This window comes from Cicer arietinum, chromosome 4 (genome assembly GCF_000331145.2).
Source record: "Cicer arietinum cultivar CDC Frontier isolate Library 1 chromosome 4, Cicar.CDCFrontier_v2.0, whole genome shotgun sequence".
Classification (NCBI taxonomy): Eukaryota; Viridiplantae; Streptophyta; class Magnoliopsida; order Fabales; family Fabaceae; genus Cicer; species Cicer arietinum.
In genome coordinates, this window is record NC_021163.2 from 53,471,385 (window position 1) to 53,488,767 (window position 17,383).

The 17,383-nt window shown below is 32.3% G+C and overlaps 2 protein-coding genes across 4 annotated transcripts in view; both read right to left on the reverse strand.

Moving 5' to 3' along the window:
* The window catches only part of LOC105851070 (squamosa promoter-binding-like protein 14), a 6,309-nt gene extending 1,308 nt beyond the window's left edge, over positions 1-5,001 (reverse strand). Inside the window, exons 1-8 of the mRNA XM_012715118.3 lie at positions 4,048-5,001; positions 2,630-3,411; positions 2,430-2,504; positions 2,189-2,296; positions 1,988-2,105; positions 1,619-1,754; positions 1,359-1,503; positions 632-1,234 (exon numbers count right to left, since the gene is read on the reverse strand). Of these exons, the coding sequence (XP_012570572.1) occupies positions 632-1,234; positions 1,359-1,503; positions 1,619-1,754; positions 1,988-2,105; positions 2,189-2,296; positions 2,430-2,504; positions 2,630-3,411; positions 4,048-4,705 (2,625 nt within the window). The 5' untranslated portion in view covers positions 4,706-5,001. The remainder of the gene's footprint in view (positions 1-631; positions 1,235-1,358; positions 1,504-1,618; positions 1,755-1,987; positions 2,106-2,188; positions 2,297-2,429; positions 2,505-2,629; positions 3,412-4,047) is intronic.
* A 6,659-nt stretch (positions 5,002-11,660) lies between these two features.
* On the reverse strand, positions 11,661-17,141 carry LOC101506418 (uncharacterized). 3 transcript variants are annotated; one of them, XM_012715116.3, is made up of 8 exons: positions 16,959-17,141; positions 15,100-16,839; positions 14,764-14,922; positions 14,480-14,656; positions 14,174-14,377; positions 13,333-13,431; positions 12,610-13,224; positions 11,661-12,299 (listed from the first exon to the last, which is right to left on the reverse strand). In XM_012715116.3, the coding sequence occupies exons 2-8, from the start codon at positions 16,828-16,830 to the stop codon at positions 11,940-11,942; spliced, it is 3,345 nt and encodes a 1,114-aa protein (XP_012570570.1). In that variant the 5' UTR covers positions 16,831-16,839; positions 16,959-17,141; the 3' UTR covers positions 11,661-11,939. The 3 variants fall into 3 exon arrangements, with proteins under 3 accessions (XP_012570570.1, XP_012570571.1, XP_012570569.1); XM_012715117.3 differs by having other exon boundaries at positions 15,100-16,868; positions 16,959-17,133; XM_012715115.2 differs by having other exon boundaries at positions 15,100-16,847; positions 16,959-17,129.
* Positions 17,142-17,383: the final 242 nt, after the last annotated feature.

The window sequence follows — 17,383 nt, forward strand, 5'->3', positions numbered from 1 at the left end:
GGATGAGTTGAAGTCCAAACAACAACATGATAATTCTATTTCTACTGCTTTATATTCAGAATAGGCCGACTGATAACATAATTTATGTGCGATACGGCCTTTACAGTTTATCACTAATTACCTTTATAGACTCAAGTCTTTAATGAAGGCCAATATGTTTAAAGTTTTAGAAGGATATATATGTATAAGAATTTTGACACATTATAAAAATATATAGTTTTTGACAGAACATTGTAAAAAATCTTATTACAATAATAACAAAAAATATCATCGTATTTAAATTTATTTAAATAGTCTTACCTATTAGGAATAAGAGCATTTTAAGATGGCTTAAAGATAGAGCTTGACATTTTTAACGAAATAGGTTTTTAAAAACGTTTTGCCCTTGTCTAATAAAAAAGAAGTTTGGCATAGCTCCTAGGCCTGATATAGGTTAGGCCATAGGTCCCTTTTGGCCGTTCTGGTCTATTTAAACCCAAAAAAACTACCACAGGCAATCCAGTTACATTATTTTCTTTTTGTTACTCAGCAAAAACAAAATCAGTAAATCCGAATGAGGGAGATTTCCTCTGTAAACCTTCTATTAACCAGTTCCAACACCTTCATGCCAAAGTAGGGGCAAAATATTTACCTCCTGTGGATCATTTGTTAAAGAGTCAACTAAGCCCTCAGAATCCGATGTACATGCTGCCAAATGCAAGGGAGTAATACCACCAGGGCCCTCAAGATTTGGTGGAAATACATATTTCTTTGTTGTATCATTTTTTATAGGTATAGAATAGTGGATGAGCAAATCAACCATGTTTATGTACTTTCTTTTCACTGCTCTATTTAGTGGTTGGATTGCATTCAGCATCTCCATTGACACTACTGATAAACTTTCTCCTTCAAAGTGTTTATCAACTAGCACATCCAGAAGGGTTTTGACCAACATGCAACAGTTTCTTTCCACGGAAAACGTGAGTACAAATTTGAACCTGTCAAGGGAATAATCTGTAACCTCGTGCACATTAGAGAACCTTTCCCTTTGAAACAACCAGCCAAGCTCATTCAGAAAGTGTAGAGCCTCCTCCCTTGACTTGGGCCTCCGAAAATTATGTTCACGGTCTTCTGAAATGGCATCACATGTTTTTTCCTCTTCATCAAATTCAGACTCAAGTGGTCTCAATTCTTTGCAAATGGCTGCATCGGCTATTATGACTGGAAAACAGGTTCCCTTGAAACCATTTTCAACCTGTTCACAAATAGGTAAGTTGCGTTTATTATATACTTTCCCCATAAGAAAATTGTCAAGACACGCATGTGCATCAAAAGCATACACAGTAATCATATGCACGCAATAGAATGTAGAGATCTACCTCAATGAAACAACGACCTAGAACACTAGGAGATGTATTCTGAACTTTAAATCCACCCAATCTTATCTCATCATAGACCATACCATGATATTGAGATCCTATAACTTCTGATGACGTGTAACAGTCAGCACCAGTGCAATGTATCCTGCAAAATTTCAGGACAAATATTAGGAAAACAGCTTATATAAAACGAGAGTAGGAAAACAGATCAGAAAGAAGAATAACACAATATCTAGAAAAGGGGGAAAATCAGTACTAACTTCGTGCCAGGAGCAGACAGGTTTCTTCCCTTCAATGACATTGAAGTTTCTTGTCCACTGACAATTGCCAAAGGGGACACAGATATCAACTCTGGAGACCTCCATGATCCCCATGGTTTGCACATGCGTATCTTTCCTGGAATTTCAATTTAAATCAAACTGATTTAACTCCTTGGTAATAAAAAGCTAGCTACGAGGGCACATTTAATCTTTTAGTGTTTGATTAAAAATATCAGTAATAAACAATCCAGTTATAGGGAGGGGAGAATTAGTCCATAGGGTAAAGCTTCAATATAAAAATATGCAGCTTAAGATAAAATCATAAAAAGGATAAAAACCAGTTACGGATCAGAATTAGTCAGTGCTCACCATCTTTGTGTGATGCTAACTGACTGCCAGAATGAACAAGAAATCTTCCATTTCTCCAGAAATCAGAATCTGAGATATGAATTAAAGAATGAACACGTTGGATGAAGTTTTCTTCTAACTGCAAAAAACACATTATGCAAGTAATCAGCAAGTAGAATCTTACAAACTGCAAGCAAATGTGCATCACAGCGGTTCACTTACTTGCGCCCATGCAGCTGAAGACATTGTAGCATAAATCGATAGGACGACACAGCCGGGCCTTATGTAGCTCTCCAAATCTGATGGTCGGTTAGAAAGCCAATTGTAAATCTAAAAAAGACAAAAAGATTATTAATATTATCATTTATTTGCATCTGGTAAAGGACATTTTGTCGCATTCAATAAAATGACATCATCTGATTAGAAAGAAAAAAATTATGGGGAAGTATAACAATAGTTTCACCTGCGTTCGCAATGTTCCCGGGAAATGGCTAGGATGCTTGTCAAATAATTTAAACATTATTCTCCCAGTACGATCCTGTTGAAATATCATCACAAATAGATTCAATCCCAAAAGATGAAATACATAAGCCTTTTAATTAAAAAAAATAAAGTACAAATTTTAAGTTGACGTGAAACAGAAATTGCAAAATGACAAATTACCTGAGCATCTGAATTCAAACTGGGAGGTGAATGATCAGAACTTGAAGATGTATAACCAGCTTGAAATGGAACACTTTGAACTGAACTAGACTGTTGAATCATGTTATTTGATTTTGACCCTTTAAAAAGATCAAGTGGGACAGTACAACTATGACTTTGACTAGTTTCCTTATTTGCATTGACTCCTATTCCAATTGAAATGCTATTACGGTTATGACTTCTAATCCCACCCTGCAAACCAAAATTCATCTCCACAACAGGAGGAGATGACGACGGTGACCTCTCGTCAACAGGGTTACTACTATCCGACGAGAAATACTTTTGCGGAGATGACAATTTCATCCGGCTTTCATCTTCAGGAGAGGAGCTAAAAAGTTGCAGTGGCAAATTAACTCGAACATCCTCTTGGCAATCTGAATCATCATTTGGAGACTGAGAACTGCCGCTGCTTCTTTCTCCAACGACTGAAGTGAATTGCTGTTCTCTCATCTGGTCCGCACTAGTCATGGATGTGTTGCTGCCATTTTGAGCAGGTGCAGATGGAGAGGTCGAAAGAACAGCAAGTAAGTCCATAGTTAACGGGGCAGAGGGGGCATTGTTCGGTTGGTCGTCGTGATGATGATAGGAGGATGAAGTTTGCATTTGCACATTATCATCTTTTTTCGCATTCAAATTACCAACATCAAGCAACTTTGCTGTAAGATCAGCAGGTAAAGGAAACCTATTCAGAATCTGTACAAGCTGCTCTTTATCTGGAACTTGTGACCTTTCCTCAAATTTTCCTAAACAATATCATCAACAAAAACAATCTTAACCCACACATAAGAAAAGAAAAAAAAAACATCACTAGTAGCACTTGCTTGTTAATTTTTAGAAAATTAAGAAAAATAATTACTTCTCAAAAATAAATTCTGGTTTAGTAGTTTGTTATATGAAATCATGAACACAATATATTGCTATTCATAATAAGAAAACATACAAAAATAATTTCCTATGTTCCCAAAAAAACAATAATGGGCATATTCGGATTTAAAAAAACAAAACGAAGAAAACTTCTGTAATCGGTATAAACAAATTAACAATACAAAATTTAGCTGGACGAGAATTACATAACTAGCTTACTCAAACCAAAAAAAAAAAACTAAACAAAGTAATTTCACGATAATTTTTTACTTTAAAAAACTATTACTTTTAATTATGTAAACTAAGTTCTAACACAATTTTTGTTCCTAATTTCTAAAATTGGCATAATATTATTAATTTGTTTTACAGAGGCATAATATTATTAATGATAATAATAAAAATAATAACAATAGTATCACTATTACTATTTTAAGCAAAAGTCTGATTCAAAAGTGATTTTTTTAGATTAAAAAAAAATAAGAAACAAGAGAAACCAAACGCGCCTTAACCCATACCTTGAGAACCATCGGCAATAGCCGTCAACAAGTTAAAAATTTCCAAATTAGCCGCAACAGCAACCTGATTCAACGGAGGAGAAGCCACCTCATCAGCCTGCGTCTTTCTCCTCCGACGATTGTGTCCCGCAAGTCTCCGACGACAGCTCCGTTTCCCTTCATCAAACTCCAACAAAGGATGAAACCTACTACACTGTTGACAAAACCTTTGCATTTGATTCCCAAGCAACGCTTTCGAAGCTTTACTATGAGCTTCACACACTTTATGTCTTCGATGATAATCCTTCGCTTTCGATAGATCTTCTTTACAGTTATCAACTTGACACATCGGATACGACGGCGTTCCAGAAGGAGATCCTGAACGAACTCGTTTGTTTGCTCTATTGTTAACGCTGCCGCAACCGCCGCCGAGATTCAATTTTAGAGTTTCTTCGTCTTGTGAGATGGTGGTGGTGGTGGTGGTGGTGTTGGAGGATTTTGCGATGAATCGAACCGAATCCCAATTCCATTCTTTAGGGTTCCAATTGTCGTTTGGTATGTGAACGACGTCGTATGATAGATCACGTTTCTTGTTATTTGATGAAGTGTTATAAAATGGATTTGTTAACATAGGAGGATGAAAAGGAAGAGGAAGAGGAGGAGGAGCTACTTTTTCCATTTCTAATTTTAAGAAATGAAATAAATTTATTAAAATATGTAAGGGTAAGGTATAAGACTCAAACTAAGGGTAGGTACTAAGGACCTTTAATTTTTATTTTATTTTTCTGGAATTATATTTTTTGGGCCATTTGAGGAGAGAGGAGCTAAGGGGAATTCATGAGGAAGGTTTGACAATAATGATTTAGATCTATAAAGTTACAAAGGGATCTGAGTTAGGAGAGGTTTACTTTTTTAAATATTTTAATTAATTGTTTTAATTTTATTTATGTTGGGTATGGATTGGTTTGATTTATTGTTGAAATGGATTATACATGTAATTTTTTTTGTTGATGATGTTGTTGTTATCATCAACTTGCATCAAACACGCACCTTGTTGGTGTGTGGGGTGGATGGGAATGGCAAGGAGTGTAAATTGAGGAGAGTTTGAGGGGTAAATTGGTATGGGAAGTAGCCGACTGTGGAAGAATCCAAGAGAGTTCGTTCCACTAGTTTATTCTTCCGTACGAGTGCTTTTTACTTTTTTATTACAAGTTTAGAAGTAAAGTAAAGGGAGGGTATGTGTAACGTAAGAGTGGGTAGTACCAATTACCAAAGACTTTAAAGACAAACAGGGATGTAATGGGAATTCCACTATTGTTGCCGGCAACATAAACCCTCCACCTTGAGGGAAATACTGATAACAACTATCATTGATTATGTCTTTTTAAAATATTAATTAAGACTTTAACTTTTTTTTAAGATTGAAACAGTGATCTGATTAGTGTTTTTTCTTATTTTATTTTATTTTTATTTAACTGATATTAATTGAGTTATTATGTTAATTGTAAATATCAAGAAAATTATTAATTTATATTTCTCAAAAGTGTTATGAATTGTCATTAGAGTTTTAATTCACTTTTAAATATGTGTCTATAGTGGTACATCTTAACATCCCTCCATTCTCACATCTAAAGAACAAACTTCAACTTTCTACTACATCTGCAGTGCAACAACAATTATTGTGAAAAACTCAAGTTTTGTATTGAATATAGATAGAATTTTATAAAAATTCATAAATAGTGATACCACCTGATTTTATAAGGGTGGATTAAACTTAATATAAAAAACTCAATATGGTATAAGAATTTATTAATCGTCTTATCCACAATTTATATCTACGTCCAAAGTTTAATAATATTCAGGATTAATAAGGATGAACATGAAGGTGTATTACAAAAAAAATTCAAATTTTACATTAAAATTAAATAGAACTCTATAAAAATTTATAAAAAAAATGAAAAGTGGGACTCATTTAGTGCTGAAATCTGTTAACTACTTCTAGTATTTATTTCTCTCCAGAAAGACATAAATGGAGCGGGAAAAAATAGAAATAATTTTCTTCCATCAAACGGTTAAAGTTTATATTAAAAAAACAAAATTTGAAAAAAGACTAGAAAAAAGACTTAGATGTATTCCTTTAAATAATTTTTTGTATAGTTTTAAATTTAAAATATACGTACTTATGATTTCCTCAAAATTGTATTTTTCTCAAAATTTATTATAACAAAAAAAAAGTATTTTATATTAAAAACAACGAGAAAAGCACTTCAAAATGATCATAAAATTTTTCCTATTAGTTGTTGAAGTTCAAATTAAGGCTCTTGTAGAATATAACTGCAATAGATAATCCAAACAATTGTTCCCGTTCAAATTATAATTTAAATAAACAATTACAAACTGATTTATAAGATTAGAAAAACCACACAAATACTTTTATTGAATATTTTTTATTTTCAATAATATTTTTATTTTAATGCAATCTATTTTTTATTATTTCATATATTACTTCGTAATGTTAGATTTTTAGTATCTTGTATACTGTATATTTAAGCTAAAATTTTATTTAAAAACAAAAACAAAATTAGAAGATATCAACATAATCCCAAAAAAAAAGTTCCTCATATTATATACGGCGGTGATGTTATTTAACAAGTAATATCTTACTTGATGTAATATAAATATCCAATTATGTGTTAAAAAACTCAAATAAATCAGTTTAACTCAAATCGTTTTTAATTAGATTATATCACTTTTTTTGTCTCGAAACGTATTCAAATCAAACTGTAGAAACCTCCATTCACCTCTCAAATGTCTTCTTTTTCTACTTTTTGTAATTTCTAAATTGTGTACCAGCATAGGTTAATCATGTGTAGAAAATAATATTTTTATATTATGTAGATAATTAATAATTTTATTTGAAACATAAAAAAAATCAAAAAATAATAATTAACCAAATTTGATTATAGTTTTTACTAAAGAAAATCTACTTCATTTTATTAATAATAAGTTTAATACAATTAAAAATATCAACAAAGACACTAAAATATTTCTGAGATGCACTCACACTAACAAACTTATGAGAAACTCTATTTGCAAAAACAACCTGTGTATTGACTAAATAATGAAAAATAATTTTTACAATTCACAATAATTGCCCCAAATCGGAAACATCAACTCGTTAACCATTTATATTGTCCAAGTAAACATTAGAATCCAATTCATAAGACAACATTTTTGAATTTGAATTGGTGTGCCCCAATGCCTCCCCTTCATGAATTTCTTAAGGATGGTGGAAAAAAATAGTCTTCATTTAAAGAAACTCCTCATACCAAAACACATGCCTCATATGCAACATATAGTATATTGTATTTAAATTTAAACCATCTCGGTGGCTAAGCTTCGTCCTTCCCAATTAGCACGAGCACGGCCCAATAAACTCTAACAAATAAGTTCTAAATTTTTTTAATTTTAAAATTATTTTTATGATACAGAACAAACGGGCCTAATATCGAAATATAATCATTTTTTTGAAGTTTTGAATTTTTAAAACATGATATTAGAAATCAATATTTCAATATATATAAATTGGGAATTTTGTGTTTTGAGGATTTTGTAATTAAAGTGAAATACATTAACTAAATATGTGTGTTTGAGATTTTTAATCCAAACAATTTGATACCAAAAAAACAATCACTATTTGATTCCAAATTTTTCAGAGAGCAATTTTTTTTTTAATTAAAGGTTAATTTTGTATTTACAATCTTAAGGATGTCAACTGAGTGGATGTGTCTCCGCCACTCAAATTGCTCCTCATTTATCGATTGAGGATTTTTTTTTTCTCGCACCCTACTGTTATCGTGGGAACTCCATCAATGCAAGCAGATGATTATATTTCTTTAATTTTTATATTAAAATTTATAGTTCAAATTTTAAAATTAAACTATAAACAAATAAAAAATTATGATATTATAGTAAGTCTTGTAACAATAATAAAAATTTGATATAAAATAAATTTATACACATTATGTGAAAAAATAAATAAATATAATACTTGAATATATATCTATAAAAATTATTTTAGTAAATTGTTCGGATATAAAATTCGCACAAGTGAGAACATGATCTTCAACCTCAAACTACTTCTAGAGAGACTTTCTCTCTTTTCCCATCCCTACGGAAGAAAAATTTGGGACAAAGAATTTTTCGATTTACCGGTGTAAGTTGATATCCCTATTCAATCTAGATGTAAGGGTTAGAATTAGAGTTCTCAAAAAAACTCCGGACTTCAAGGCTCTCTTTAAATTTTTTTTACTAAACCCCTAATATTAGGTCTTTTATTGAAATAATTTTTTTAAAGCTTCAGCCTATTATTTCATTATTTTTGTGAGTTTAAGGGGGCTTAGTGGGCTCATAGACTCCAATATTTTGTTAATTTTATTTTTTTTTAATTAAAATTTATTTTTCTCAAAAATTTTTAAAAAAAATATTTGTCAAAATTTTTTGTAGAAAAAGTGGGCTTATAGGCCCATTAAGCCCACAAAATTTTATGAACTTTTTAGTTTTAAGGGTTTTCTTTTATGGAGTCTTTTTAAACATAAAATTTGTTGATTCCTCCAACATGTACGCTTGAATCAATAATTAGTAGATTTGTCAAATTGACAGCTTAATTAGAATATTAAGTGAACGAGTGTCTAATAAATTTCTTCTATTTCACACACACAATGTTAAATGGTAACGGACCTAAAACCATTGTTTTGGTTACTTAAAGGTTGGGTTGGCCTTCGACATAGATTGGGTATCTTACAATTATAGATCTCTTTATATTTTTTTTGATTATTTTTTATCTCTATGTTTTATATATTATGGGACGCTGAATTAATATTTTTTAGTATATATTTGATATTACAACGGAGTTGTCTAAATGTCCATTTAAGTCCTTTACAAAAGACGTAAGTCTCAGACAAAAAAATAATGACCATTTTTAATCTCTTGTAAAAATAAAATGGGACATGGAGGTCAATTTTTCAATTTGTTTTTCTTTAAATTGTGTGATAGTCCACTTGTCATACAATGGTTCATGCATATTAGAAAAAAAATTATGTCTCTGTAACAATTTTAAGAAACAATTTGGTCCCTAATTTTTTAAAATATCTAAAAATTGGTAAATTTTGAATATTGTTCATTCTTTTTTAATTCCTACTTTCTTCTTCAATCAGGAAAGAATCAAGTTTGTTGAACTCTAAGAAATCAAGTTGGTACTTTTTTATTTTGGATTTTGAAATTGTAATAGTTGGTACATTTGTTTTTTAAGTTTGATAAAGCGCAATAATTTTCTTTTGTATGAAAGTGGTGCAAATTGTAAAAACACGCTGCAGGTTTGAAGTTGTTATATATTAAAAGTTTGGTTCTTTATTTGGAAGATATTTACTCTAAATTTAATTATCATATAAAATAAAAAATATCAATTTAGTCCCTGCAAAATATGAAAGTATTAATTTAATTCTTTAGAGTTTAACAAATTGGATCTTCTCATGATTAAAGAAGAAAGTGAGAATTAAAGAAGAATGAGCAATATTTGAAATTTACCAAATTTTTAGATTTAACAAAAAATTGGGACCAAATTGTCCTCAATTTTTTTCATGGACTTAAATGCCCCTTGATTTTGTTTTACAATACACATGAATTATTATATGATATGTGCATTGTTACATAATCTAGTGATGATTAAAAAATAAAAATAAATATTGATTAAGAAAAATAATTTGACAAAAATGACTAACGTGTCTCAATGTATTTTTATAAGAGACAAATCTGCTACACAAATCTGTTCCAAAAACTTAAAAAAAATTATATTCCGGAAAACTTAAAAAAATATTTCCATAACACATTTGTATTCTGGAAATTTGAAAAAGATTTTCCATAACACAAATTTCAAATTTCAAAACACAATTGTGTACTGGAAAATTTTTTTCAAGTTATCTATTGTGTTCTGGAAAACTTTTTTCAAGTTTTCCGATATACAAAATTTGAATTTTCTAAAACATATTTATATTTTAGAAAATCTTTTAAGAATTTTTTTATAACTTTTTTGGAACTTAAGTAGAATTCAGTGGAGTTAAAAAAATTATTTATTTTTAAAAAATTAAAAAAATAAAGTAGATAGTTTGTATATAATGTAGAAGTAAAAAATAAAAATATAAAAATATTGGATATAATTTTCTACTTATCATGTCAGTATCTTATGTTATTCTTATCAAACTTTATATCACATTTTATCATTATGCTATGATGTGCATCAAATATGTCCTCAAGGACTGAAATAAAATTAAAATGAGTTTCATATATAAAGTTGAAATTCATTATTTTATTTGTTAAACAAATCGTTTTTCTGTTATAGTTTATCTTGTAGAAGAAAGTCTACTAAAATGATAATCTATTATGTTATAAGGCTTTTAAATAGATCATAAATTTATTCTAAAAAGATTATATATTCGAGACTCATTTGATGTTTAGGATATAATAAAAACAAAATAAAATATAAAATTCACAAAAGATAGAATATGATAAAGACATCGTAACATTTATTATATTATGTATTTAATAATGCATACATGATAATAAATAGTATAATATTATTTGACTCATATCATATTTTTCGGTGAATACTTCACCATGACATAATAAAATTTATATTATATTTAAATAATAAAAGAATCTTTATAAAATAATTATATATATTTTTATCCTGACTATTAAACAAATCCTCAATTCTTTGTACAAGTTATGTAAAATAGAATATTTGTGTAAACCAACATGCTTTTGAAAATGTCAATAAGTATACACGCAATACATAAAATCTATTATAACAACATAAAGCCTTTAAGAAAATGACATAAAAATTATAGCAATATTATTATTTATATTTACTCAAAAAACTTGATCTATTTAGCTTAATAAAAGACATTTTAATGATCTAAAAGCTAAGAGTCCATAAATTGTTACACATATTTTATAAATTATCTAAAATTTGTATTAATTTTATTTATTAATAAAGATGTAATTATCATAGTTTCCTAACATAGTGAAATACCAAAATAATTATTTTTCCTTAACTATTTTTCATTGTTAATAAGGATCTATACCTATGACTATGACTAAACCTAATTCATCTTCACTATATAGTAATGGTTCACTAAAAAAATTGCCCCAAAATAAAAATGTTCCCCCAACATTTCTTCTTCACTCTTTTCTTTTTTTTGTCAAGTAATCTATTAACAACACTCATGTTGAAACCCGAGTCGTTACATACTAGTTTTTGCCCTAATCTTTTTAGATAAACTGGATTTTAGAAAACCATGAAAAATTTAACTGATAAGTTAACGTAGAATTAGGCAATAGACCCCTACGCACAGCCTGGTCTATTATAATCTTTCATTCAGAGCACGTATAAGTTGTCTAAACTAAAAATGCTCTCTACTAGGTATGCGTTTCTTAGTATCCAAACCTAAAATATCCAAACACGTAAAGAAAAAAGGAAAGTATAAATACACAATAGTTTCTACTATCTTCAATCGGAAGAAGTGGCCACGATAGAAAGAAGAAAAATAAAATACAATAATAAATAACAGCGAATATAAAGAAAACCCACAATCCACAATAATTTATTACCATAATAATTGGTCGCAGAAGCAATCAATCAGTTAAAATCGCATCACATCGCAAAGTAACAAATATTGGTTTGAAAGAAAATAATAATAATGACTACATACCAAAAACTAGAAGCAAAAAAATGTAAAAGGCACCAAAGAATTGCTTCTATATGTATATATGTAATAATAAATATTAAGGGTATCATCCCCTAGCAAACACCTAATGATTGCTTAGCATCGAAGCAAGTTTACTTTGTAGTGTCCTCAGAAACCATAGCTTTGAAAAGAAGATCTCAAGGAGCTGTTATTCCCTATATAAAACAAGGCAGCAACAACCAGAACTGCAATTAGAGCCCACCACATCCATGGTTGAATTCGTCTCTTTCCGCGGTTGCGAATAGCCATCGGCAAAGATTTCACCTTGTTCTGCTTCACGAATTGAGATGGTTTCACCGGCCTTTTTATTACCTCAACTGGTTTTTCACTCTGATCACTTACTTCTGTAGTTCTTGTCAGAGTTTCAGAGCTAGGAGAAGCTGCAGATTCTTGTTCTGTATTGTCCACAATATCTTCAGTAGAAACTCCCTTTCTTTTCCCCTTCTTCCTTGCTCTTTTCTCCCTTTCCTACAAGAATATGCATGTTTATATTATATAGCTGTACAAGTACAACTAACTACACATAAAAAGTTTTTGACCTTAACCCTTCAGTTTTCAAGGGAAAAGGCTCTGGTAACCCAAAAGTGTAATAATATTTCCAGTGTAAAATTATTTAATATATTCAATCACATTTTATCGTGTAGAAATTTGTAATATTTATATAACCAAGAGACATCTTGATTTTATGTGATTAAAGGAATGTGTGAAACTTTTTTACCATTGCTGCGATGGCAATTAAACTGATGGCTTTAAGTCTAAATCATAATGCTATTATTACCTTCTCTTTTTGTTCAGCTTCTTTTTGTGCCTTAAAGGCAGCCCTTTGTTGGGCCTTCTCTGCATTACGCTTTTTCCTCTGCAGTGCCTCTTTAGCTTTCTCAATTTCCTCTAGCCTTTTCATTTCCTTTTGCTTTGCTTCTTCTTCCTCCTTCCTCGCCTTTTCAGCCTTTAAGATCCGCTCCTCTTCCTCCTTTGTTCTCACAGGTTCCTTAGGTTCTTCTTTCGTATCTTCATCAGACTCATCTCCCCAACGCCGAACTGGAGCCTTTGACTTCTTCTCCGAAGGAGCTGGTTTAGCAGGCTTTTTAGCTTTAGTTGTCTGATCTATTTCAGGTTTTTGTACCGCAACCTCAGAAGCCGGTTCATCCTTTGTATTAACAGATTCTGTTGGTGTTGATTTCTTTTGTTGTTCAGGAATTGACCGCGAGACCAAAGAGTCATTTTTGGAAGTTCTTTCAACGAAGGCATTAGGAATCACAGGAGGCTCTTCATCAGGACCAAGCGATCGGCCATCGTAAGTTTGCAGTCTCCTCAGTGTACTCCTGGTGTTGCATCGGATATAGTTCTTTCTGAACTCTTCATTTTTGTTCCACATTTCCATTATTCGCTCAGCCTGAATTGCTAATTGGTAAGTGCCGAATTCAAGTTTGTGTGCCTAATAATATAGTGCAGTAAAGGAAAAATAATCTTTCTACTTATTTAAATCGGAAAAAATGATTACCTGATCAATACAGAAGCTTTGCAGCTCCTCTTTCTTCCCTTGTATTGCTAGTTCTTGCCCTTTCGTTGAGGCGTTCTTGTATTCCCAAAAATATTTGCTCTGCAGCATTGCGAAAAAACCTAGGCTCAGTATTTGCTCTTAGCATTGTACATTTTTATTGAGCAAGTCTAAATGCTTTGCTTCCAAAACAGAAAAAGTTATTAAATTAATGAAAGATCAAGCAGATTAAATTGAGTTCAGCAGATTAAATATTAGAAAAAGGGAAAAATACAGAAAAAAAGGAAAAGGTTGAGGTGATATGTGTTTGCCCCTACTAACATTAGTCTCCGGACACTATTCAGTGTAACCTAGATAATATGGTAATGGTAATCCTGAAATTGAGATATTCATTATGTGAACACAGCCTAAGTATTAAATTCTATAATTCACAAAGGCATGTGACATTTGTTGTGCAATTTAATGGCACAAGAAAACCACAAAGGGAACAAGGAACATATTCCTTTTGCACTAGCTACTCAATGATCGATTATTACTTCATGGTTTTGATTTCCTTTGTATTTTTACAGAGCAGCTAGATTAAGCAACTAGATTGCTATAAGCTAGTATTGGAACTCATACACAATCTCCCTTAAATTTTGCATTAGCATCAAATAAATCTTCCTACCTTCCTCGTTGTGAATAAGCACTTTTCAAGCATCAAAATATTAAAGCCAAAACAACGAAAGAGTAAAATTTGTTCTGTTCTGACAAACAAAACAGACATCTTTGTACAATGGTTTTTCCTCAGGGACTAAGTAAGGAAAAGAAAAGGAATGAAGTAGACAGGAAAGCAAGATCAAACCTTCTCATGCAATTGCCTTTTCAAAGTCTGTAACTTGACATATGCCTCTTGACGAAGGTCATCAGCAGCCTTAAACCGAGCCAGAACCTCACTCAGTTGATTAGATTCTTCATCATATTTCTTCTTTGCTGCTTTAGTTATTGCTTCTGTCTTCAAAACATTACTTCTAAGCACTTCCAATTCCTTCTTCAAAAGCTGTAATTGCTGAAAATATTTAAGTCAAAGACAATGAGTTTCTGCCAGCTAATACAAAAGATGGCGGTAGATATTCAGGAAATATAATGAAAAGCATCCTGACTCTAGTACCTTAGAGTGCTCTTCAATACTGTCTTTATCATCTAGAGATTGTGATTGGTCCTGTTTTGCAATAATAGTGGACAACTCGTCGCGATTCTGCTTCAATTGTTTAATTTGGCGGATCAATTGCTTTTCTTCTTTTAGAGGCAGAGTTTCATGCTGGATCATGTGTTCCATGTTTCTAATCTGCCAATAATAAATTATAAATCTAGAAAAGTTAACACAACAAAACAGACATAAGAATCAAATCCTGATAAAATATATTTGGAAGAAAAAAATGAATGCACACATACCTTGCCATCTATATCCCCTACAGAAAGTGCATTGTTTAATCTGTTCATGATGGATTGAATTGAATCCATCTCTTGCCGTTTCGATTTGAGCAAGTCCCGAGCAGCTCTCTCTTCTTGTATTGCAGCTCTAAATTCTTGACCATACTCCTTACAAATGGCCTGATCAAATTATCATTCAAAGTAATTATCTAAGCTCAAATATCGGCTTACAAATTGGCCTGATCAAATTAACATTCAAAATAATAATCTAAACTCAAATATTGGCCTTCATATTACATACATTTTTTCTTTTTTGTCAATCAAATTGTAATGTAATATGTAGTGGCGATTGCTTACCTTTTTAGTTTGGCTTTCAGCTCGGATTTCGTCTCGGGTTTTAGTCTTCTCCTCTACTTGCTGAAGTGCCTTTTGAATCTGTTCTTTAATATTTTCATCATCATCATATCTCGGAACCCGGATCAAATAATAGAATGGCCTCCTCACCACCTCGGTGACTATATTCTGTTCATCAATAGCATCGGTGGCAGATGCTTCTGGGGAAGGTTTGGAATCTTCACCTTCGGTTTCTTGGGAAGGTTTGGATTCTTCACCTTCAGTTTCAACTGAAGGTTCAGCTTCAATCACCGCAGGTTCGGTTTTCAAAGCAGGCACATCAACAGAAGCATCAGCCTCACTCTGCACTACATTGTTCGAAACTTCAGCTACACTCTCCACTGCTTCCTCCTTTGAAGGATCAGCCTCAATCTGCACTACATTGTCCGAAACTTCAGCTACACTCTCCACTGCTTCCTTTGAAGGTTCAGCTTCACTCTCAACTTCATCGATTTTCATCTCCGACACTTCAATAGAAGATTCATCTTCACCCTTAACAGCATTATCAGAAGGTTCAACCTCGCTCTCCTCTTTAACAGAAGGTTTATTTTCATGTTCACCTTCATCAACATCATCCAAAACTTGAGATTCTGATCCCTCACCAGACTTCTCCAATTGGCCGCTGCCATCAACAGGAATCACATTCTCCTCAACCTCTGCCACACCATTTTCAACAACCTCTGCCACACCATTTTCAACAACCGTATCAGAAACAGACTCAACCACTGCGTTCTCTAAACCATTTTGAGTATCTTCAACTGCACATTCCTTCACATCTGCATCATCACAGACTCCATCAACATCAACAGCAATTTCGTTCTTCTCATCCGAAACAACATCTACGCCGTCAACGTTTTTGCTCTCCACAATTTCATGATCTTTGGACTTAGACTCGCTGCCTTCCACCACATCAGAATCAACAGACTCCACCGCATCTGTAGCAGCAGCAGCAGTAGTAACTTCTTCTTCAACAACAACAGGAACCTCGATCTCTTTATCTTTTTCATCCCTAACCACATCAGCATCAACGCAAATCTCACTCTCCAAAACAACACCGTTTTGAACATCAACGCTCTCCAATTTAACTTCTTCATCCCTATCCACCGCACCGTTTTCAACACCTTCATATTCGCGATCACTTTTGTCCACGTCAGCAGCAACGCAAATCTCATTCTCAGAAACGACACCGTTTTCAACACTCTCCAATTCACGATCGTCGTCGACCTTCACTCCTTCACGAATCTCGTTTGATTCTTTATCCGACACACCGTTTTGAACACTTGCGAATTCATCACCAACCTCCGCAACAGTGTCACTCACGTGAACGTCGTTCACATCAGATCCCGAACCGTTTTGACAAATCTCCCCTTCCTTCTCAACGACATCAACGGTCTTCGTTTCACACGCAGAATCATTCTCCTTAATGTTACTATTATTATCATCATTAACTACCTCGCATTCACGTTGAGATTCATCTTCCACCTTGTGATCTTCTACCGCCGCGTCATTGCCGTCAACGGTGACGATCGGATCTGAAGTACTTGAATCGGAAACTACCTCGCCACCGACATTGCCGTTCTCTGAAATTTCCTTAACATCGCCATTGCGGTGCTCCGTTATGATCTTGTGGTGATCTTCGCCGTTGTTATCGGGAATTTCTTTGCTGCTTACGTTCAACACCTCCTCCGCCGTCATTTGCGCTACCTGAAAAGCTAAAGAAACGAAAATTGAAACTAAAAAAAATGAAAACGCGTTGGGATCAAATCGTGGTTTGAATTTAATGGATCGAGGAAATAAAATTGAGGAAAAGGTGAATTGCTTACGGAGATGAAGAGTGGGATGAATCGATCTCGAAAGTGTAGATGAGAGAGAAAGAATTGATGAGAACGGGAAATAAGGGAAGTTGGGTGGGAACACAGAAAGAGATGCAGATGCAGATGCAGATAAATAGCCGACAGAGAAGAAGGGAGCAAAATAAAGAAGGAGAGAAAGGTAATGTCAGTCTCTTAACTTGGTTTTTAGTTCTTATTTACATTTTCTTTTTTCTTTTTTCTTTTTTCTTTTTAAATTTGAATTTATCTTTTAGGATAATAATACTATCACTTATGAACTATTAGATACATTTAATTTTGTTGGTACAACATTTTAGGATGATAACACTTTTCTTTTTATATATTGATATTAAAAATTTAAGGAAGTCGGCACTAATAACATTGAAAATTAACATTCACTAGTTGAATTAAAACAT

Excerpts from the sequence above, each read along its gene's own strand:
- LOC101506418 (XM_012715116.3), bottom strand. The coding sequence starts at position 16,830 with ATGACGGCGGAGGAGGTGTTGAACGTAAGCAGCAAAGAAATTCCCGAT. Across the intron at positions 14,378-14,479 it reads GTATTGAAGAGCACTCTAAG|CAATTACAGCTTTTGAAGAA; the intron begins GTACTAGAGTCA and ends AAATATTTTCAG. Across the intron at positions 12,300-12,609 it reads AAGCTGAACAAAAAGAGAAG|GAAAGGGAGAAAAGAGCAAG; the intron begins GTAATAATAGCA and ends ATATTCTTGTAG.